General features: G+C 45.4%; 1 protein-coding gene across 1 annotated transcript in view; it reads left to right on the top strand.

Annotated features, from left to right (window-relative positions):
- The first annotated feature begins 4101 nt into the window (after positions 1–4101).
- DNAH3 (dynein axonemal heavy chain 3) overlaps positions 4102–23711 on the top strand; it is a 74914-nt gene continuing 55304 nt past the window's right edge. The window contains exons 1-19 of the mRNA XM_066609476.1: positions 4102–4152; positions 5855–5956; positions 7593–7818; positions 8028–8076; positions 9245–9437; positions 10143–10332; positions 10623–10818; positions 11814–11939; positions 13614–13809; positions 15205–15384; positions 16077–16213; positions 16350–16455; positions 16967–17145; positions 17990–18174; positions 19340–19463; positions 20283–20436; positions 21787–21931; positions 22831–23042; positions 23570–23661. Of these exons, the coding sequence (XP_066465573.1) occupies positions 4120–4152; positions 5855–5956; positions 7593–7818; positions 8028–8076; positions 9245–9437; positions 10143–10332; positions 10623–10818; positions 11814–11939; positions 13614–13809; positions 15205–15384; positions 16077–16213; positions 16350–16455; positions 16967–17145; positions 17990–18174; positions 19340–19463; positions 20283–20436; positions 21787–21931; positions 22831–23042; positions 23570–23661 (2825 nt within the window). The 5' untranslated portion in view covers positions 4102–4119. The remainder of the gene's footprint in view (positions 4153–5854; positions 5957–7592; positions 7819–8027; positions 8077–9244; positions 9438–10142; positions 10333–10622; positions 10819–11813; positions 11940–13613; positions 13810–15204; positions 15385–16076; positions 16214–16349; positions 16456–16966; positions 17146–17989; positions 18175–19339; positions 19464–20282; positions 20437–21786; positions 21932–22830; positions 23043–23569; positions 23662–23711) is intronic.

A 23711-nucleotide genomic window follows, 5' to 3' on the forward strand; every position in this document is an offset into this window, starting at 1 on the left:
TCTGCCTCACCTGCCTCACCTGAACCTCCCTCACCTCACACTGTGGCACTGCTTTTCAGAGGGCTCCTGTGGGGAGGCTCTGCCTCACCTGCCTCACCTGAGCCTCCCTCACCTCACACTGTGGCAGTGCTTTTCAGAGGGCTCCTGTGGGGAGGCCCTGCCTCGCCTGCCTCACCTGAGCCTCCCTCACCTCACACTGTGGCACTGCTTTTCAGAGCGCTCCTGTGGGGAGGCTCTGCCTCACCTGCCTCACCTCACAGGTGGCGCTGAGAGACTCCAGTTGGGAGAGACTCCAGTGGGGAGGCTCTGCCTCACCTCACACAGCAGCACTGCTTTTCAAAGGACTCCTGTGGGGAGGCTCTGCCTCACTTGCTTCACCTCACATGGCAGTGGTGTTTTGGATGGACTCCAGTGGGGAGGCTATGCCTCACCTGCCTTCCCACACAGTGCATGTCCTGTTTATCCAATATCTGTGCAAGGGTGTCTCTTTTTTTTCTTTGTAGGCCTGTGTTGTATATCTAGACCTACATACATGCCCCCCCCCCGTATGTGTGTCTGAACGTGTATATAAAATCAGAGCTACAAATTCTGCATCCGTACCTGCACACGCACAGGTAGGACTCGCAGATTTTTAGTTCGGATATGAATCTCTGTCATCTGAGCCAACAACATCAAAAGAGCCCCACTGGGGCAGTCCTGGGGCCCATCCAGTCCAGCTTGCTGTATCTCACAGTGGTCCACTAGAAGCCGCACCGAACACCCAAGACAGCAAGAGAGTTGCATTCTGGTGCCCCCGCTTGCACCTGGAATGCTGCTGCTGCTGCCAGATGATGGGCTCAATCCTATCTAACTTTCCAGCTCCAATACAACTGCAATGCAGCCCTGAGGTAAGTGAACAAGTGATCTCTTACCTTGAGGAGGCCTTGGTGACTGCCCCCCACTGCAGGACGCAGCACATGCCCCATTGGCACGGCTGCATCAGTGCTGGAAAGTTGGGTAGGATTGGGCCCTATGACACACACACATGCACAACTTTGTTTTGCATGTCTTGTTCATTGATAAACTTTGAGCCTCATTCTTACTTCTCCATTAGTCTTGCGAGCTGCCTTGTGCTCCCATAAAACAGGGAACTTCATTGGGCTTATCTGTGAGTAGACATGCACAGGATTGCACTGTTAAAAACATACAATTACATATAAAAATTAAATATTTAAATTAATGGAAAAAATCAAAACATTTAATATATCAATAAAACGTGTGTATGTGTGTGTGTATATAGTATATGTAGTCTGATGCCCCAGTTTTATTGACTTATATATATATTTAATGTATCTTACATATTTACGTTTTACATGAATAAATGGAGAAGGTGTAAACTTTTATTTACCTATTCAAAACATTTCTATCCTGTCTTCCCATCTTTACAGAAGCTCAAGCTGACTTTGCCACACTGCAGGGTGAGAAAAAAACCAGAATGAAGCTGATCAGTTGGCAACTCACAGAAAACAAAGTGGTTTTCTGGAAGTGGAAATGTCAAAAACACCAGAAAGAGTTGAAACAAAAGCAAATTAGTCAAATGTTTAGTAGAATGTTTGGAGTTGAAAATCTCCGCTTCTGCCTCAGTCGGTGGTTCTGTTTATACAGGTATTTACTTTTGAGATAAAGGAGAGTTGGAGAGTTTAAGCAAAATGTTTCAATGTCTGCCTAGAATATGTATGTACAGTATATAAATAAGGCTGCAATCCTATTCACACTTTCTGGGGGTGAACCGAATGTGACTTACTTCTGAGTAGTCAAATGCTTTCAAATTAAGATCTCAGCTAGATAATCCCCTGCTAATTGAACAAAGAGACCCCTTCCAAGTGATGGTTCTCTTACATTTAGCAGGGAGTGAGCAGACCTCTCAAGGCAAGTCGCTAGTTCTGACTTTCTTCTTTAAGGATGCGAGTCCTTTTAGGATGTGGGGGAAGGGATCTTTCCATTTATTTTGCAGCATCAGGTGCTTTGGGCAGTCTTGATGAACAGCAGTATGCAAACATTGTGAAAAGGTAATCATAGCTTGGCTGTTGTGAAATGTTCCCCAAGGGTTTTCATTGATGCCGAAGATGGAAGCAATATTGTTAAATACACTGTTAATTAGTGTATTTCTGTAAATACACTGTAAATATTTCTGTAAATGGTGTATTTCTGGTTTCAGAAATAAAATCCATGGGATGAAGTTCGTTTTTGCCCCCCCCCGAAGTGCACTTTGCCACTTCCCTGTCCCCCCATTTTTTCCCTGCTACTTCCACTGTTTCTTTTTGTATATTGAAAGTTAATGGAAGGTTTTTCTCTAGTAAAAATAGCACATGGAGGGGGGACAGTTGGGATGAAAACAGTGGTGATGATTAAAATGCCCCCCACCCCCATTGTACCATGTTTACAGGTGCATTGAACATGGCTGTCATGCATATTTGAGCTTTACACAGAATGATCATAGATTGATCTTTTACATAAGGACTCTGTTCACTTATGGAGTCATTGAGCACTTAATTAAGCCTCAGAATCTTTTTTGCAGTGGAGGGGGCTGACCATGTGAAGTAATAAAGGAGAGGAGGACTTGCTCTAGTGCACATGGCCTTTTGAGGCAGAACATGTGCAGTCAGTTCCTGCCTGTGCAACTCCTGTAAACTTTCAAGTTAAGGTGCACTCATGGTATTAGGACAGAATCTGTCCTAATGTGTCCACATCTGTCCACATGCAGAATCTGCATGTGCTCTGGTTTTTGGGGGTGTACAAAGAACGTCTCATGTATTATCTTGATGTAGTCCTTACAGCATCCCTGGAAGGTAAATATGATCCCCTTATTGCAGCTGGGGAAGACTAAGGCTGAGAGGAAGTGGCCTGCCTGAGACCACTTTGCAAGTTCATGGCAGAGCCTGAGTTTTGACACAACAGAGAAAGAGAGTCGAGGAAGGCCTGATTCCTAGCTCCCTTTCAGCTACAGCAGCACATCACTTCTCATTTCAGTCTACCTTTCTGTTTCCAGAGGAAAAACTTGGCATCATCTTTAGCCCATTCCCGAACAGTGGCCTCTAAGCTCAAGTATTCACAGCTCAGTTTTCCTTCTGGAAGTTTTGGGTTTGCTTGCCATCCCCTGGAGCTGTCGCTTATCGCCAGAGTTAATAACCTATTTTACTGTATCAACACAACTTTCAGTGGTTAGAGTCAGCTTCCTTTTGCAGTACTTACTAGACAAGATCCTGAATGGGAGGAGCTGCTGTCCAGTCAACTCTGGCCTACTGGGTGGGTGGAGGGGGGAGTTAAACAGGGGGGGGCAAAGGGAAGGGAGAGAAGAATCTTTCTTCTGTCACTTAGCAACCATAATGCTGTTGCTTTGGTTACCCAGGCTGAGAAGTAAAGTCACACATAGAAGTTCTTTTTGAAGTGTGAGCAGCTTCCAGGCACAGAGACAGGTGTAACTAGGAAAGCCACAGGTAACCGCAGCCAGCAACCCCTACCCCCCACCCTCCTGGTCCCTTGCTGTGCACAGGATAGGCCTTTGTTTGCTTTCCTTTCCTACTGACCCACTTGGGCAGCCTCAATTACTCCCTTCCCTTGAATCCACCCCCTCCCCCAGAACTTGTCTGCTTGTAATTCTTCATGAAGTCCAGCAAGTCAGATTTTAGTGGAAAGAATCAAAGAACAGGGAGGAAGGGATCTGAGGAGGCAGGAAGCTGGAAGGGAAAGGGAGACTTGGAGAGAAAGCAAGCAATAAAAGAAGTTTCTGGCAGCGAGTGGTGGGGCATAGTAGCCACTGGAGGGGGGAGATGGGTGGGAGTTTAGAGCAGAGGTGATATCAAAGTTATTTGGTATCTGATACCAGTTATTCATTAGACAAGGACAAAGAATCCTTTCCAGTTGGTGGGCTGGAGGGATGTTAAGAAAATGGACATGGAGAAATTTGTTCTGTAGGCTTCAGAACTGAATATTGGTCCTGATAACATGATCTCCCATGATTGGTTTGCTTTCAGGTTATTGTACTGAGAGTGCTGACTGACAATTCACTGGAAGAAAAGCATTGATTGTATTGCTGCGTTGAAGCCATCCAGAACGATCAGACACCAGGAAAAGTGCACCATGAAACCAAGGCAGTTAACCAAGGTGGTGAGGGTAAGTGTGTGGCAGGACTGCATTGTAAGCTGGGTGGGGGGATAAAGATAACATTCTCCAAAGGGGACTGAAAACCTTGCAGGAAATGCCTCCTTTTCTGAAGAAGTGCCCTTCAGGATCTTCCCTACTGAATTTGTAGTTCAGAAGACTCGTGCTGTTAAACGCTGGTGAGGCTTTTATCTTGGTGAAATACACTGGCTTTAATGTGACTCAAGTATGCTCAAGTACGCTAAGCTGAAAAGGATTAGTTTGGGGAATTGGTTTTTGCAGAGTGTGTGTGGGAGGGATGAGTTGCTTCAGAAAGATTAGTTTTTTAATTGCTTCAGGCCTTTTGCATATTGATTAGCTCTTCCAAATTGCCATGGTTCTTCTTCCCTACTTTTGAAAATTAAAGCTTGGCATTAAAGCACAAAAAACAAGACTGCTTCTGTACTACTGAATGGGAAAAATCCACAATCCTAAGTGAAGTTGTGCCTTTATTAGAACTAACCCCAAAGTAACAAAACAACCAGCTTTAGAAATACAGGACTTCTCACCAGGCAGATGGTGGGCAAAAGGACAGGGGAGGAAAGGGGGCATCTTTCAGGACCCCCAACAGCCTGCACATCTGAAATCTAGCTATGGATTCACTTAGTCCACCATTCTTTTAGCATGTCAGTCTGATTATGTGAAATATGCCTGAATTCCTGCTCTTGTCCCAGCCAGCACTTTCAGACATTATACAATATGAAATCTACATCAGTTCATGATAATAAAGACAAATTCCAGTGTGGTCAGTTTTCATACAGTCTTATCAAACTGGCCTGTATTAGGATGCTTCATAACAGAATAATTGATGGTAATTACCTGTGGATGAGGTTTATTGTCATTTCCTGTGGCACCATTTGCTTCCAGCTCGTGCAGGGGAGTGAGTGCGTATGACACATCAGTATCAAAACCCCTGGGAAATCCTGAATTATCTTTATGTCATGTGAATGGCACACATGTGTGCGCAAAAAAAAGTGAGTAGTTGTCAGTCAGCAAATACTTTTCAGGCTTAACCATGTTCAATGTTCAGGGCTTATTTGTGTTCTGAAAAACCACTGCGTGGGCTTATCTTCCTCTTCTCAAATGCTCAAGCCACCAAGGCCTGTATCCAGGCCGCACCGCTTCAGGGTGTTATTGAATGTGCACCGTGCAATGCCTGAGGAATTTTGGTAAGGGAATAATTGTTCCCTTACCTTGAGGAGGCCTCTGTGACTCTCCCCTTCCACTGCAGGATGCCGCATGTGCTCCACTGGCATGGCTGCTTAGGTGCTGGAAAACTGGATAGGATTTGGGCCCTAAGACTGCAATCCTATATTCATTTGCCTGGGAATAAATCCTGTTGAACTCAGTGGGGATTACTTCTAAGTAGACGTGTATACACTCTGATGAATGTTTGCTCAGAAGTAAGTGCCATTGTGTTAACTAGGGCTTACTCCCAAGTGCATACACCTAAGTCTTCCAGGTGCCAAGGTATTTTGACTACACTTAATAGAAAGTAGAAGAGAGTTATTTTAAAAGGAGCTTCGTTTTTATACATCCCCCTATTGGTGCCTGATGCTCTTCCATTCACAGTTTCACCAGGATCTGCACTTCCTAAGTGTGCTTTGTCAATCTGGCAAATCGTACAGGTGTTCTGCAGTTGTAAGGTTTTTTTTATTATTGTTTTTCTTTCCAGGCACAAAATGATTCCATCTATAACATGAGCCACTCCAAACAAATACCGGAGCTCCCACCTTTGCCACCGTCAGCTGGGGAAGAGCCTACCCAACTGTATCAGGTACATGCAAGAGTCCTACAGCTGCTCATGCACTTTGAGGTGGGGCTCTTTGGTCTGGAGAAGGCAAGATGGGGCTGCCAGTCAGGTTGTCACGGCTTCAGCCTCCAGGGCCAGCCAGGACTTGGAAGGGGAAGAGCCAGTCAGATCTCTTGACACCAGAACTGGCTACTGAGGTATGGGACCCAGGCCCCTGGTATTGAGAAGCCCAGGGAACTTGTAACAGACCCCCCCAGAGACAGCTCCTCCTGAGCCAGACACACTGGAGGAGGGTTTAGACTCAGGTATATGGAGAACTTTTCACCTGTTGCTGCCCGTCTGCCAATAGTCGGGATGCTTTGAGCAAGAACTGACTGAGAGGTTGTGGAGTGCTTGGCTGGGCACAGCAGTTTCCCATAAAAGTCCTGAAATTTTTGAATTTGAATTCAATTTGAATTTGAATTTTTGAATTTATGGTTAGAGGTGTTTGAAAATGGTGTTATTTTTTTTACTCAGAAGTGAACCCATTGTGTTCAGTAAGACTTGGACTGTAATCATATCTTACTCACCAGAAACAAACTCCTCCATTTATGGGTAATCTCCCCAGGTAGGGCTGGGAAGGAACCCTGCCCGAGACCCTGGAGAGTGGCTGCCTGTCAGTGCAGGCAGTGTTGAGCCAGGTGGACCAAGGGTGAAATGGAGGAAACTCTCATATATGAATCCTCATCCTATTAGAGGATTGTAGAGCCACAGTCCACATTTCCGCTGCCCCATGTAGGGAACAGAAGTAGTGCAGAAGAGGCCTTGTCTGAGAAACCTGCCCTAGTTCTGCTCTTTGCTGTTTGTTCAACAGGAACTTATCAACCCCCCCTTTTTTCCAAGATAAAGATTTAAGATTAATGAGAAAATACAATTAACGCACATGCTCACACCCTAACTCAATGGAGTGGCAACAAGAGCCAGGTATCTTGTTTTGTTGCACACTGCCTGACAATCTGGTGAGCCACTGTGAGATACAGGAAGCGGGATGAGATGGCCTGATCCAGCAGCTGGGCTCTTCTTATGTTCTTAAACACAAAAAAGTAGCAGATATAAACATGATTACTGTACAATGAAAGGGAAGTATTCTTTGCATTAAATTAAAATCATACTACTTTGGGCTGCAGGAAGGAAAATGAAGAAAAAGGTAAGAAGATTAAAGCAATAGAAATGCGTCCATTTTTAACTAGGAATGATGCTTGAATGCAGATTCTGCAGGTCAGATGCACACCTGGTTCCCCAGCCCTGACCTGAGGAAAGGCTCTAGCACATAGATGGCCTTCAGTATAAGGGCAAGGAACTCAGAGTGGATGTGGGGGAAGTGGTGTGGGTCCTTAGGGGTGGCATGATTGCAGTTGTCTCAGTGAGTCTGAAAGCTGGATTCAGCAGCAGCACACGTACGTTGCTGAGGCCTTCTGGCTGATCCCTCCCACCCCAGCAAGATCTCTGGTTGAGGGTGGGGAGTTCTGTAAAATCCGCAAAATGTGGGGAAAGCAAATGGGGGAGATGGAAGAAGAAGCACGAGTACAATCAAGTGATGCTGTTTAAGTGATCTTGCTGCAGGGAAGGAAATCACCAGAGACTTAGTGCCATTCAGTGCCATTCCTCTGCCCCCTGACAGTGGATTCAGAGGAGCAGCCATTACCCCACTCTGATGCAAAGAGCCTCCTGGACATTAGCAGCTCCGTTTAAAGAGCAGCGCTATTTTCGAAGCCCAAGCGACTCCATTGCCAATAATTATACCCTCACGGCACGTGACCTGAAGATCAAAGACCTACAGAAAGCATTTTCACCTGCAAGGATGAAACAAGCCTTTGGGCCTATGAAGCAGAGACTGGAGTCCCCGCGTATCCTGAATGCCTCAGTGTGCTTATTGGATACTTCATTGTATATTCCTCTCCTGTATCTGGCAAGGCTGTCTCTGTACAAACAGAGCTTCCTTCCTTCCTTCCTTCCTTCCTTCCTTCCTTCCTTCCTTCCTTCCTTCCTTCCTTCCTTCCACTTTGAAGTATTTGCGATACAGTAATTCTTTTTTTCTCTTGACTAAATTTCATAGCTGAAAAGAAGCCAAAACTTTCACCCAGAAGTGATGGTGAATTTGACAGGTATTGTGTAATGATCTGCTGCAAATTTATTTCTGATGGTTAACATTATGTCAACATCATTGCCACATTATTTTAATGAAATGCTCATGAATTCCAAACCAGTATCCATTTTGTTGTGTGTAATTTTTACCCTGGTTCAGTTGGGCAACATGCTTTCATGCACACTTCTGCGCATGACACCAGGGAAAAGGGGTCATGCTACCCAGAGTTGGGTGGTGCCAGTGTTGAAGCCTAACATCGCAGCAGCCAAGATAAGTTGATTCTCTCAGCGATTGTGCGTTCTGATAATAACTCCTTGCCTCCATAATGTGAGCAATTTTCCCAAGATGCAATCAGTCCTCTGCAAGAGCCAGTATAACATAAAGAAGTAATTGCTACTTGGATCTGACAACAAGCCTTAATGAAAGACTTTGAAGTATCTGTACAATCCATGCTTTGGTGATTTGGTAATAAAACTGGATCATATGCCAAGGCATATCTGTTAATTGATTGTTGCCTAATACGTACTCATGCCTGTGTACACACACATACCTTAAATGGTTTGGAACTTAAATACTTGAAAGACCACCTGTCCCCATAGCAGTGTGCTCTAGATGAGGCCACTGAGGGAGACCCTGTTGCAGAATTTGTTGCCCCTGGAGGCTTGGTGGGTGGTGGTTTGCTAGAGGGCTTTTTCTTTGTGGCAACCAGCTCCTGGAACTCTTTCACAGGAGACCATCATGGTCCCTCATTCTGGATGTTCTGCAGGGGTCTTGAACTTATTGGTTTCCCCAGCCCTTTTCTTGATCCTTACTGTTTGTTTTACTCTTGGATGGTTTTGATTCTCTGCGATTCTCTTGTCCAACTGTATGTTTTCTAATTTTTCATGCAACAGTAGATGCAGTCAGGCATGGTTTCAGGTAAGGCCTGAGGTCTCCGGAATGCACACTAAAGACCCCCAAATCCTGTTATCATCCAAATCCTAATTTGTGAATATATGTAATAAATGGGGGGGGGGGTACAGTCCACATGCTTACTTTTTCTGTTCATCCTTGGTTTAGGAGCCCTAAAAGAAAGCCTAACATTTATTGAATATGTGGGGCCCATAAAAGTGTAAGAGGGCCAGAAACCGAGTGTAAAGCTGCCTGCTTGGTTGGTCACTTAGTAAACTGTTGGCTTTTCATTTCAGGGTCACCACAGAGTCCCAGGTGTGCACTACTGAAATGAATCTGTCACAGACACGTATCAAAGTCCCAGAATTAGAAGCTATTCGTTATTCTGATAGCCAGCCTCTGACTCCAGAAGAACAGTTTGTGGTGATGCTCCACAAGGAGGAGCAGATGAGCAGACTTGAAATACCCCCCACCAAGACTGATCTTGAGGTAGGTGAACAGCTTTGGAAACATGGAGAAATGCAGCATTTCAAAGTATTCATTTGTCACCAGGACTGCTGACTCGATAGACCAGGTAGACAAAGAAAAAGTGGCATAGAATAAATGGGGAAAGTACAGTCAATTCCAGATCCCGGGTGAATTCCTAAGCATGCTTGTGACTTAATTGATGTGGTTTCCTTTAAACCTGGTGATGGCTTCTCCTTTGTCGACTTCCTACCTTCTTTCCCTCTTTCTTCTCCTTTCCTTGTTTTCCTTTACATGAGGGCCAGGTAGTGTGAATGGAGCGGGGTGGTCAGACAGCTATGCCAACCCCCCCCCATATCTTCTGATACCATTCAGCCGCCACAGATTTCCCCATTGGCCAGTGAGGAGAGTGGGAGGAGCTGTCACCCATTGCCCGCTGTTGGTAATGGGGGGGGGGCCTCTAGTGCTAAACTTTGTCCCAGGATTTCCAGGAAGTGGGAGAAATGGGTGGGGAAAATGATATGACTCAGAGAGCCCAATTCTATGCCTGTATATGCAGAAGTAAACCCCATTATAGTCAATGGAACTTACTCCCAGGAAAGTGTGGATAGGATTACAGCCAAAGTGTGTGTTTATGGAGAAAACTCCATGGTGATAAGGAATTTGTCACCATTTACTGTGTGCAAATGCACAAGATGCTAATTCTGCCTGCTGATTGTTGGGTTGCAGAGATATTGCTATTACATTCACAAAGGCATCCGGAAAGACATGCTGGCACTGCAGAACAAGGAAGTGATGGACAGTATTTTGCAACACATCCCAAATCACTTTCTTGAAAACCCAAATCTGGAGGCACTACTGAGCAGCTTAAGGGAAGAGATCCAGGATGATTATCACGTCTGGCTCATGAAAGACATTGGTAAGGGGAGAAGAATGTAGTCAGGCAGATTCTTGAGGCTCAGGATTGGGTGTGGTCAAAGACAGTTCCTTTGTCAGCTGCATGCAGTATCTGAGTCTTCATGTATGACACCACAGGAAGACTGTATATAAATAGTTAACGGAGAGCCTGAACTCCAAGCGCCGTGTCATCCAGTGGCTTTCATGCATGTACAGTTAATGCCATACATTCAGCCACTGCATCCAAAGCCCAGTTCTGACCGTTTTCAGCTTTTACCTGTTCAATTTGCACTTTCTGTGGTTTCAATGTAGTTGATTACATCTTGATGGATCCAGAGGAGAGAAGAAGGCTCTTTATACACAGCATCCCACAGCCTTTCCCCCAAAGAGTGATCCGTGCACCGGTCCCCTGGCACAGTGTCTACCAAGAAGTGAAGCACTGGAATCAGAGCCACCTCTTCACAGTGAACCCCATGATGCTTACTTTGCAACAACTTTGGTTTTCAGAGTAAGTCGTGTTGCTCAAAGAAACCTGTAAAATCTCTGGTGCACTGGCTGCAATCATGCAATGGCAAAAATGGAAGCACAAAAGCTATTCATGATGCTCCCATAGCCATGCCCTCTATATCTAAGCCATGCCTCAAAGCCACTCTTCACAGCTGTGCTATATAACAATGAAGAGATACATATCAGGTCTGCGTTAGTCAAGTTCTGAAGGTTTCAACCTTACAGGGTCCTTGCACGTCAACACAAGTTGGTCATACTGAACACCCTGCTCTTACAGCTTGCCTTTGTGAGGCCGAGTGGAGCCAGATAAGTTCTTGGAGATCAACTGACCCAGTCTGAAGGTGGGGCTCATATTGCACCCTAGGTGGCACAACAGGTCAGTCTGCAAGGCCTGTGGCAGAAATATTGCCTTAAAGTATTGGGAGCCCTTTGATACTCCCCAGAAGCATCTTCCAGAATGGCTGTGGTTTTGTGTTAATCCTCCCTCCCCCCCCATCCAGTTCCATTCTCATCTTTGCCTTGCTTGCAAAGTCATTCCCTGCCTCTGTTAGTGTATTCACATTTCTTCAAGACAGTTCTGCATGGACATAGGTGCTTCCAATGGGCTTCAAAGGCTTGCTGGACAGAAGTAGTCAGCTGGTGGTCCTTGGGCAAAATGGCATGCAACGTGTACCTTCGCCCTGAATTCTGTCTCACTCAAAGTTCTAGCCTCCGTGCAGTGCACCACATTTTAATATTTCACCTTTCACTCTCCATCCCCAATGGGGTCAAAACAAAGGGCACAGATAATGTTGGGATAGCACTGGAATATGAGATACGACATTTTTGCAGCAGTGGAATAGTGAGCGGTAAATATTCATCTGACATTTGCAAGCCCCTGATGCACCAGAGTGAAACCCAATAATTTAATATTTTACAGGAGTCTTCATATTTTATTGAAGGTCAGATTCATCATAGCCATGTATAGTTGTTTTTTGTTTTTTTTTGCTCTCACAGATACAATGAACTGAGGTTTGTTCGTACTCGGGAAATCCTTGCTGGTGACTTGCCTCTCTTGCCCAGTGAATTTGAAGATTTGGTCCGAAAGCACTGCCAGGAAGCTCATGATATCCTTCTGAACAGGTCAGTTTGCTTTCATTGAATGTTAATTAACCAAAAGCCCACCACCAAAATTCCGTATTCTTCTGGCACCCAGAAGTTTAGGCAGATCTTCAGTAGTTGATTTCCGCACTTTCAGAGCCGTTGTCAGCTTTCCTTTCTAAGTGGGACTATCACAGTTTTATTTCGGCTGCAGTTGCCTGTTTCTTGGTGCAGTCCAAAGCACTCAGATCAAAGTACTGGAAGGACTGTCTTCCTGCACATGAAATAATAGCATGTTAGAGTTGGAAGATCCCCCATGCTCAGTACAGGCAACTGCTACAACATGAACTTGGCTTCAGAGAAATCAGTTGCTTCAGAGAAATCTGCTTGTGGGCTCTTCCTCAATTTTAAGGCTAATTTGGCAGCAGCATGCAAGAGGACTTCGAGGGTGCTGGCCCCCACGCTGTGGAACTCCCTCCCACACAAGATAAGAATGGCACTTCCTTGCCAGTTTTTTTCATTGACAGCTGAAGACCTTCCTAAAGACCACTGGTACTTAGCTCTGGTTCTTAAATAAGGAATACTTCTTTAAGTTATCCTGTACTCCTTTTAAGCACTCTGCTTTGCTCATAGTCACTGTAACTACAGGGGAATTTTTTTCAGGCTCACTTCTATGGGGGAGGGGGGATTTGGTAATGAGGATTGAATGTTAGAAGGTTCCCTTGCCTTTGATGATTACCCTGCGTTTAGCTTGTTTTTGCAGGAAGCCTTGGAATTCATCAGCTCAGATGAAAGGGGGAATAGATGTGTGATGAATGTGTCTTTTTTACTGCTCTCAGAGGAAGGCTATATATAAAGGGAATAGTTTTCTTCTTTTTATAAAGCCTTATTTTTAAAGCTGCTCATTTCCATTTTGGATCACAGCAAACCCCTGCTTAAATGCATTTCAAAGTCTTTCTACACTGAGCAGCAGGAGATGAACACAGTAAAGGGTTTGGTATCCCACTGCTTCAAGAAATGTAAAACTAACCTAATTTTTCAAAAACTGTAGCATTAGGAGAGAGACTGGAATCATAGAAGCAGGTGCGAGAATGTCAGCTCTCACTACAGTAGCACTTTGGTGCTGATTTGATTCTGATAAGGAAAAGCACTTTTTTTTGACACATGATATTTCTTTGTCCTGATATCGTGTTCTGAATGCTGTCACAAATATGCTGGTAACCCAGAGAGTCCAGATTGCACCACAAACTTAATCCAGGGAATTGGGCTCTGGTTGCTTACAATGGAAGCAGGAGAGCAGGACCATGAATGGCTCCAAGACCCAGTGGGCTCAGGTGTTGTTCTAGCAGAAGTGTGAAGAAGGCAGAGGCTTTCAGTACCTATTCTGGGATGCAAAGGGGCTTAGTCCATTCCTTCTCCCTAGAAACTTGCTGTGGTTTAAAGGATTTTGTGATTTATAGGATTCTGCAACAACTGGCTCTAGCAGCACGCAGGGGAGTGTGGTTCCCTCGCATTGCTATTCAGGAGAGTCTTAGGAATCTGAAAGAGAATGCAGAGCTGTGAGGTGCTGAGTCCAATCCAAGGGGGTCCCCTACATGGGACATTCTGGAGAAGGCCTATGTCAGGAGAATCCTGATCTGAATCCTCACCTGCATCTTTCTCCTCAGACTCATCTGCTTCATTTCTTGAGTGCAGGGTTCTGTTTTTGTGTTACAGGTGGATCCCCACATGTGCTGACCTCTTTATTAACCAGAAGGAAAAATGGCTTCATCTTGCTCCGCAGAATGATTTTGACTCTTCCCAGCCAATAGAAGAATATTTTGCTTCTGTAGCAATCCTCATGTCATTACAGTTACGGGAAATGGTCATCCATTCATTACAAGATCTTCTAAATTTCTTTAAGATGCATGAGGTACATCTTGCCAATCAGTGGACTTGAGTGTGCAGTATGATGTAGATCAGGGGTGCCCAATATGTTGATCGCGAGCTACTAGTTGATCTCGAGGCGAAATGAGTCGATCGCAGGCTTCTCTCCTGTCCACGCATTCCTGGGAGTGAGCCCCGCCCTGGGAGTGACGCTCCCTGGAGTGACGCATTCCTGGGAGTGAGCCCCTGGCAGGCTTGTGAGCCCAGGGAGTGAGCCCAGGGAGTGAGTCCAGGGAGCCCAGGGAGCGAGCCCAGGGAGTGAGCCCAGGGAGCCCAGGGAGTGAGCCCAGGAAGCCCAGGGAGTGAGCACCTGGCAGGCTCCTCCCTGGGAGAGGAGCCGCTGGCAGGCTTCTCTCCCGTCCACGCATCCCTGGGAGTGAGCCCCATTGACTCTACTGGGGCTGACTTACCTTTCCCCTGTTTTTGCACTGGTATGTATGGAGATCTGCCCCCCCCCCAACTTCCATCTGTTGGTTCTGTGTGCAAGGGGTTTTGCACTGGTCTTGCTGTGATGTGTATACAGAGATCTTCCCTCCCCCACACCTTTCCCCTGTTTTTGCACTGGTCTGTATAGAGATCTGCTCCCCCCCCCCACACACTTGTATTGGAATTGAGGAAGATCTGGTGAGGAGGTAGATGTGGTGTCAGCAGCGGCCCCTTTAAGGGTAAGGCCTGGGTATCCAGCAGAGTGTGCTGCACAGCTGCAGCCACTTGAAGGCAATAGGGCCCTCAGGGATATAACGAGCACCTGAGGCAGGAAGGGCTCCACTTATTTATGTGAGTCAGCCTTTTCCTACATGAAGATCATTAAGTCCAAGTACTGTTCCAACATGACTGATGAACATTTGGAAGTGTGCTTGAGGCTGGCTGTCAGCAGCTACTGTCCGACTATGCATCCATGGCTGATTCGCTTCAGTGCAAGTCATCAAAGTAAACTCAAGTAATTACAAAAAATGTTTATAGTTAATTATGTTGTGTTGTGCAATATTGGCTCATGCAAGGTACACCAACATACATTGTACACATAAATGTTATATGTTATGATGGCGCAAACATTGTAAAAAAAACTCTGGTAGATCTCCGGGCCTTGTTGGGTTTCAAAGTAGCTCTCGAGCCAAAAAAGTGTGAGCACCCCTGATGTAGATGTATAACAAGATGGGGAACCTGCAATTAAATGTTCCCGTATGCACATCTTCCTGGGAGTAATGCCCATTGGACTTAGTGGGGCTTACTTACTGTAAGGCTGCTGGGTTGGGTGGGAGTCTTCTGACTGGGGAGAGAGGAGATGGGTAGTCCAGTGGAAAGAGAAAGTTTGGGGAGGGACTGTAACTCAGTGGAAGAGAATCACCGTGCATAATTTCCTTTTATTCTTTGTCTTGAGAGTGGAAATGACTTTGGGGAATCCTATCATGAAATGCAGTTCTTTATGCCACAAATTCTGGTCATCAAGCTGGATGTCGAAGAGCCTACAATTGTGTTTGAACCTCATATGAAAGGCTGTTGGGATTTAATCTACCGTTGCTTCATGGAGATACTTAAGAATTCGGAAGGGCTTCCAAAAGTAGGTAAAATAAGGGCGTTTTGCCTGTTTGCTTATTTGCATGTTATAGAATGAATTGTAAGGTATTGTAGGAACCAAACAAATGATAATATTTTAGGAACCTGAACTGTGTGCTGGATTGCATTCCAAATGTGTAGTTGGAATAGGCAAGGCACTGGCGTGGGACTGCCCTGGATCCAGGTCAAAACAACTCCCTGATGCCCGATTTATTAATTAATTCATAAAAGTGTATTATGTGCTCTCTTGGAATATAAAAACAGTTAAAGCAGTCTTATAGTATTTAATTTTTTTTCTGCAACTCAATTACATGTGACCTTTGAGCTTGAGTGGACAGTTTTGCAACTTGAAGTTGTCTGCTAACTAAATTTTGCTGGTGTTGTTGGTTGCACCAGTTGTACAGAATGTAGGCTGATTTAAAATACTCATTTTAAAAAACCTGCAGACTCAGAAACTAATATTTTTCTGTGTTGTTCAATTTGCATCATCCTGATCATGGAACAGCCTGCCAAGGGAGGTGGTGGATTCTCCCTCACTGGAGACCTTCAAGCAGAGGCTTGTCAGGCACCTGCTGGAGATGCTCCAGGGGGATTTCCTGTTACGGACAGGGGGGTTGGACTAGATGACCTTTTGGTCACCTTCCTTCTCTATGTTTCTATTATTTATGCCTTGGGGTTTTTTTTTTCTTCCACTAGGTGCAAGTTAAACTTTTCCCAGAATTGCAAGGTGATGACCTCATTCTTCGTACAGTCCAAGAAGATGAATCTTTGGTTTCGGACTATGTCAACAAAAGTGCTGAAATATTTGATCGCAATGTCATTGGCCCACAGAAGTAAGTGTACACACTGTTAATTCCATTGGTCATGTAAATAAAGTGGGATTGCTGGCATTTTAAATTTTGCTGTTCATTGCCATTGACCTTGATTTGGAGACTTTCTGATTCTTTTGTGTTCTTTCTGTGTTTCAAGATACTTAAACGTGTACAAGAAATACAATGATCTCTTGAATAAAAATGCAGACCAAGATGTGACTGACTTCTTAATCAAAAAGCACGATCTGGATGATTTTGTGGAGGTAGCAATTTCTTTTATCGCAAAAGGAATATTTATTGGGTAACTTAGAGGTGTTTGAAAATGGTGCTATTTATTTATTCAGAAGTGAGCCAGTTGCATTCAGCACGACTTAGGCTGTCATCCTCTTACTCACTGGAAACAAACACCTCTACTTATCAGTGCAGGTCTGGATGGCTTCTCCATTCTGAAGGATTTTCATCTGAAGGGTATGTCCACAAGAGGGCATCCTGTTATTCTGAATCAACACTTTCAGGCTAAGGGAGCCCTGCAGAAAGCAGAGCCTGCAGGGAAAGGTGCAACTTTGTTCCAGGGTTTTGTGTGCGAGCAGCACTCCTTCTTGGCAGGGGCAAAATGTGCCCTAGAAGAAGAAGGTTAACAGGTCAATTGAAAAGCATATATAATCTCATGCTGATACAGAATGTCTCTCTCTTGCATTTTCAACCAATAATAATAATAATAAAGTTTTTGATGTTGTTGTGCCACTATTCATCACCATGGCTATTTGCTTGCAGAAGATTGATGGTTTGACCAAACTGAAGAAGGAGATCGCCTCCATGCATGTTACAGTCCCTCTAGCCATGTTCTGCCTTGATGCATTAAAGCTGAATGAGGAACTTTGCCACCGGACTCAAAAGCTGAAAGACAGATTGGTCCAGTTTCAAATAGATGAAAACAGGGAGGTGAACCAGAGGTATGCTAAAGTCAGAGACTCATATTCCACACCATGGTTCGGTTACTGCAAATGCTCAAAATGCCAGTGGTTTCCAATCTTTTTAGAGGCCAAAGAGGCTGCTGCCTGTTTTGCAGTGCCAAGGGGTGAGGTTATAATGGTGAACGGAAAGCAGTACTCCCACCCAAGTAAAAGCTGGTTAACCCTTGATGCACATAGCCTAGTCTGCCTGCCAGTTTTGTGACCGAACAAAAATTGGGTCACGACCAGAGTCACAGTTGACTATAACTGCTGCTATAGGCACATTGACAGTGGAATCCTCATGATTGGAGCATATACTAGACATCCACTATTCTGGGGGAAAGGAGGGACTCAGTCAATCAATAAATAGAATTCAAGTTTTATGGGAGCTACACTTAGTTTCCCGGTCCATGTCAAAGTGCTGGTAATCACCTTTCAAGTATAGTTTGAGGCTTGGATACTTTATTTAAAAACATTTTTATCCCTGTTTGGATAACCAAATAATCAAAGCAGTTAACCATCAACATTTAGAAACAATAAAAGCCATGGTGTAGGCTTCCTCATAAGGAAGCTGCTTGAACCATTCACTAAAGAGGCTATACTATATCTCCAAAACTAGACGTGATAGGGCAAAACGGATGCCATTTTTGGAATCAGCACCCCAAATATACCCAGGAATTGATGTAACATTTAAGGAAGCAAAATGTGTGTTGTCCTGTGAGCCAATTAGGAGCCACTGTATCCCTGGCCATGGGGGAAGCTTAGGATTGGGTCCCAAGTGGCTGCAACAAAAATGATTTCCTTTAATATTGACAGTGGTGTCCTCCTTCTGTTTCTACTGTAGCATTTGTAATCAGTACAACATCATTGCCGACAAGGTCAGTGAGGTGCCTTTGACGACTGAGGAGCTCGTGGAGCTGACGGCCTACTTGAAAAAAGCCAGCGAAGTTACTGTGTTCAAGCTGCGGCGTGAAATCAGGGAGGCCATCTACCGGCTGGAATTCCTTCTGGACTATGCCGACCTTCCGTGTATGTTTAAAAATGAACAAAATATAACTAAAAATGAACAAAATATAACTAAAAATGAACAATATACAATTTTTTTCCATGATAAGAGCAATCAGCTGCTCAGAGCGGCTCACAACCTCTCCAAGTTGCCTGGGGGGGGGGGGAGTAGAAGGTACTGTGGCAGCAAGGAGGCATCCTAGCTGTTGCAGTACCTTCCCCTGCACCTCCCTGTGCCTCGGGATCTGCCACTGGGGTTGCAGGTTGGCACCTCCTGAAGGGGTGGTACCAGGGGCAGTGTACCCTCCTGCCCCTCCTTAGCTAAGTCACTGAGGCTGACGGGGTCTTCTGCTTGATCGGTTGCTACTCTGTGGGCCAGCCCGTATTGCTTGCACTACCCTGTTGCCTGGACCAAGCTGGCCTGGCTCTGCAATGCTTATGCTGCAGGAACAATCTTCTTCCTCCTTTCTCGAAAAGAGGAGGAGTTGAGTGAGGAAATCACTGTGACACCACCTCTTCCTTGTTGTCCTTGTTCAGCCCTTCCTTCTTATTGCCATTTGAAGCAAGCAGTGGGCAGGGAACCAGGGAGAGAACAGGAGGCTATCTACAGACTTCCTTAAACCTCTCACTTTTAGCTGTCTGGCCACCCACCTTCTGCTTGATTGGGGTGGAAGTGAGCTTCTGAAGGAAGTGAGCAGGGAAAAGATAGAGCTGATATTGAAGGAGGTCAGGGCGAAGGATGATGTGGGGGGCATGCATGTACTGATGCATATGACTCCCCAAAACAGGTGGTGGAAACATTTATACCCTGCTTGGGATGTGATCCAGTTTTGGGCCAGGGCTACATGCTTCCTTTGCCTTTTAGTGATGCTTATGTGCCTCATGGCAGACATAACTGTAGGAGAGGGCTTGCTTCCTGTGTGAGAAAAGTCGCAGAACGCCTCCCCTATACAGATGCTCAGCCACTTCAGTTTTTTGACTACTTTTATTTAAAATACTTAATTTTTTAAAAGAACCTACTGCCCAGTTCATCAGAGGCAGCTGTTCAGTCAGTCAGAAGATTCTGAAAATTCACTGATCTAACTTGCAGTGACCAATTTCAAAAGAGACCCATAATGTTAACTCTGTGATCTACAGGCAGCTTCTCAAAAAAAAAAACAACCCCAAAACCTTTAATACTTTTTCTCAGATGACGACATCAAGCTAAATAGCAGTGTTCTCCATTGGCCAGACGAGATTGAGATCATCTTTGATACCAGCAGGATTCAGCTGCTGAACAGGAGGGATCATGTAGAGCTCTCTCTCATTAAAAGGTAAATTGCAAAGGCTGAGTCTTCTTTGGACTTCCGTCAGAGGACGGTCCCTGCTGGGTTTGCTTTACTGTGTTTAAAAAGCAGCAGAAGTGAAATACAAGCACTGAGACTGATTGTGGCTGGAGGGATTGGGCTCTTCCTGCCATACCTTAAGGCAGCTCTAGGCAAAATGCCACAGGATCCAACTTGTTCCCTAAATGTGAGGGGATTTTGTCACTTGTGTTTCCTTATGTCTTGCGTTAAGCAAGATTTTTTATCAAGGTGTTAGGCTTGCATCATTAGAGGGTTTTCTGGTTGACACCTGCATGCCTGCAGACAGACACATGTTCGTGCACACGCACACGGAGTAGTTATCACTTGCCACCAGCCCAAATGGCCCTTCCTGCTTTCCGTGTATCTCTCTGGGCATTTGGGGAAGCCACAGTTTGTCATATAAATCTCAAATATTTGTTTAGCCTTTGTGTATAACACAGCAGAGAGGCATTCTGGGAGGTGACCCCAACCCTAAAGTGCAGCAAGGGAGGAAGGGTGGAGTCATTTGAGGGGGCAGGACACCCTTGGATAGTTAAGGGTGATGGAGCTTGATGAGTGAAGAAGGTCACAGGCAGGGATGTGTTGGGATATCAGGATAGAGAGATAGGTGGAGGGGTGAAGGTATAGGAGAATTTTTTTATGATAAGGAAAAGAAGCTTGGGGAGGGAACAGGAAGTGAGTGTAGGGACAAGTGTGAAATGATTTTTTTTCTTCAGTTGAAAAACTTGTGCTTGAAGATAAGTGTTTAAGTTCACCGTGTGCTTACTTGCCCTTGATTCTAACCAGATGTTCTGAATTTGAGGCTGTACTTGAAGGCTATAACAAAGAAGTTGACAGTTTCCGGAAAAAAGACGTCATGTCCATGGAAGAAATGAAGAACAATGTTGAGAAATTCAATGAGTTGAGTAAGAATTTGGACAGCGCTCTAGCCGAATACGAAGTAAGTCTTACTTATTAACTTAGAGGTGTTCCGGCTCTTCTTTTGTTTATCTTTGGGACTTGAGGATGGTTGAGTGAAGGTCTTTCAGGACTGCAAACAGGCAGGTTTTGGCAATTTTTGTGGGTTGGCTATGGAAGGGGCAGTTCTGCAAATACAAACGCAGTTCAAGCCTGGTCTTTTCCTACAGCATACATGAGAGTGGTAGAATGAACAGTACAGGCTGCAGATTGAGGATGATAATGTTCAGTGATCCCCAGGGTTTTAAAAAAGCTTCTTTCAAGTAGAAATCAGTCCCACCAGGATGCAGAGTGGACTGAAACCATTTCTCCTCATGTGTCTTTGCTGGGCTGTGGGCAGCAAGCTTGAGGTTCAAAGTTCAGGACCAGGGGACAAGTCAGGAATCAAAGCAGGAGCCAAGGCATGGAACATGCCGGGGTTAGAGCCATGACTCCAGGCAGGGGCCAAGATGGGATAGGAGGCTGGAGTTCAAGAACACACAAGGAGTCATGGAAGGATAAGAATCACAGGCAAGGAGTTCTTGTTTTCCAGGTAAAGATTAGCCCAGTCTGGAAGCTTTTATAGCCCTTCATGTCCAGAAGGGCTCCGTTACCAGCCTGGACAGATGTGGCAGTCCAGAGACTTTCTGCCTTGTTGTAGTTCCAGCAGCTCATGCAATGGAGCAGTGGTAAGCTCTAACTCAAGGAGCTCCTGTTGTATGCACTGACTCCCAGTTTGCAGAAGGCCTTTTACCTGAGAGAGCTCTTGCAAAAAGGCACGCCTCATTTGCTGTGCTGCAGTGTCCCAACTCGCTCTGCCCCTCACTGCTTTCCCATCTCTCTCTGCTGCCGGCATGCACCAGGTCTCGGATCCAACCTCCACAGCTATTGTGACTGGTAGGCTGAGGGGGTGGCGTTCTGCACTGTTCCACTTCAGAATACAGGTGGAGGAATCCTATTTTAGAATGCTCTCCATGCAAAAATCCCCCTCACCGCATATAACAAATGAGCACATTGGAGGAAAAGTGTAGTGCTGACCTCTCTCTGACTTGCTTGTTTGCTATGCGTGAGGTTTTGTTTTCCTTTTTTCTTTTCTTTTGCATGGGCAAGGATTCAAAGATATGTCTGTCCCTCCTGCAGTATGATGTGGAACAGCCTTGGATTTGACTTCCTCGCATGATGTAATGGGGGGATTGGGAGCAGTTTCTGGGTAATGGAACAACTATGAAGTCAGTGCTTAAATTTGCAGATGAAGAAGCCAGTGTAGCTCTTCTTGCCAGCACCTTTTCTTGAAAGGAATGTGAGAGTCCCAAGCGAAAACCTTAAATGGAAATGCCATGCATTTGTCTCACAGGCAATTAACAAGGAAGAGGAGCTGCTTGAGCGAGAGAAGAGTCAGTTTCCTCTGCTGCAGACTATCATTGCGCACAAGCAGCCCTTTGAGCAGCTTTGGGTGACTGCTTATAATTTCCATGTAAAGTCTGAGGAATGGATGAACGGTGAGGTTTACTACATTATATGCTCATGGGGATAGGCTACACACTCAGAGTAGAGTGTCCAGTCCTGTACTTGAGATAAACCAGTGTATCTCCACATAGGCTGGTGCAATGATGGCCCCGCCAGCAGAGAAGCCCCACCTGCCAACAGATGCGCCATGAATGCCAATGCATGGCAGAGACACACTATACTGACGTAACTTGGTTGTCACTTGGACACCAGTGTAACTCCTCCAGCGGGGAGGCCAAAACAGGAGGGACAGATTGAGGAAGGACATGGGAGAGATGTGGAAGGAACCTGGAGGAATTGATGTGTACTGCATCCCAAGTCACCTTCAGGAAAAAAAACATTGCTGGAAAAACACTGTGCCAATGGCTGAACTGGCATTGGAAGGAGTAACCCCTTTAGAAATAGCGGGGAAGGGACATGCAGCAGGAAATTGGACCTCCTGCCACTGCGTGCCCTGCTCACTTCCTACAATGGAGCTTAGGATACAAATAGCAGCCCAGGAATGAGGCCCTTGCTCGGATAACTACATGGGGCATGATGTGGGGCTGCACTTCTCTGGTCTCCCAAAGGGAACTTTGTCCACATGAGGACTGTACGGCCCCAGTAGTGCATGATGACACAACCCTTATGTAGAAAAGGACTGATTGCTTCCTTCGCAGCTCTGCCAGATAATTCTCTGTTGGGAAGTGCAACCGATGTTGCAGGAGCACCAAAGGAAATTTGACTGTGTGTCTTTGAGTGTAGAATATTCCTACATGCCTGAATCGTGTGTTATTTAAGAGTGCTTAGAGCGTTGAGCTGCTTTTTGCATTGCCTCTATCCCTGTGTCTGGAGGAACAATTTGGCTGTGAGATTTTCCCTTGCTCTTTGTCTTTTCCAATTATGCATGCAGGGCCTCTCATGCAGTTGAACGCTGAAGAAATCACAGATGAAGTTGGAAGTATGTGGAGGACTATGTACAAGCTGACAAAGACCTTGTCAGAGCACCCCGGGCCGAAGCGCTTAGCAGAGAACGTGAAATTCAAAATTGACAAGTTTAAGCAGCATCTGCCTGTCCTCTCTCTTGCCTGCAATCGGGGAATGAAGGACAGGCACTGGGATCAGGTGCCGTGAAAAAGAAAGATATCCGATGAATGAGTGATTTAATGAGTGATTCGCACTATATGCTTTTTGGGAAATAAGTGAGTGCAGATGCCTTCCTGCTGGGGTATGATGCCAGCACCCTGCTTCCCGGCTGAGCTGCAGTATGCCTCTGAACACGGGTTGTGCGGGAGCAGTGGTGGGAGAGGGGCTGCTTCCTCTCCTTGTGGGCTTTCCAGAGACATCTGGTTGGTCCTGTGAATGCTTGCCTGGATGCTTGCGTTTGCCCAATTCTGCAGTACTTTCCTTGGGTCTGTACAGAGTGTCCTGTGAGACAATTCCAAGCAAAAGGGACGGCAGTGGAAAAAGGGGCAGCAGTGGCATCTCCATCACATTTAGCGTTTACACACTGCCTGCTCAGTGGGCTTCAGAAACGTTGTCTCGGTACCCCTCATAACAGTCCAGCAGGGATGGCCAGTATTGCTTTCTCCATATATCCTTGTTTCCATTGGCCTGTCATAAAGAGTGCAATTTTCTTGGTTTGTTTCTAGATCAGCGATATTGTTGGGTATGAGATCAGACCTGATGAAACGACTTCTCTTCTAAATATGATAGAATACGGGCTATCGAAATATGTCGAAAAGTAAGAAAGACTCCCAAATCTTTCATCTAGTGAATATCTGTTGTATGTTT

This window comes from Tiliqua scincoides, chromosome 13 (assembly GCF_035046505.1).
Source record: "Tiliqua scincoides isolate rTilSci1 chromosome 13, rTilSci1.hap2, whole genome shotgun sequence".
Taxonomy (NCBI): domain Eukaryota; kingdom Metazoa; phylum Chordata; class Lepidosauria; order Squamata; family Scincidae; genus Tiliqua; species Tiliqua scincoides.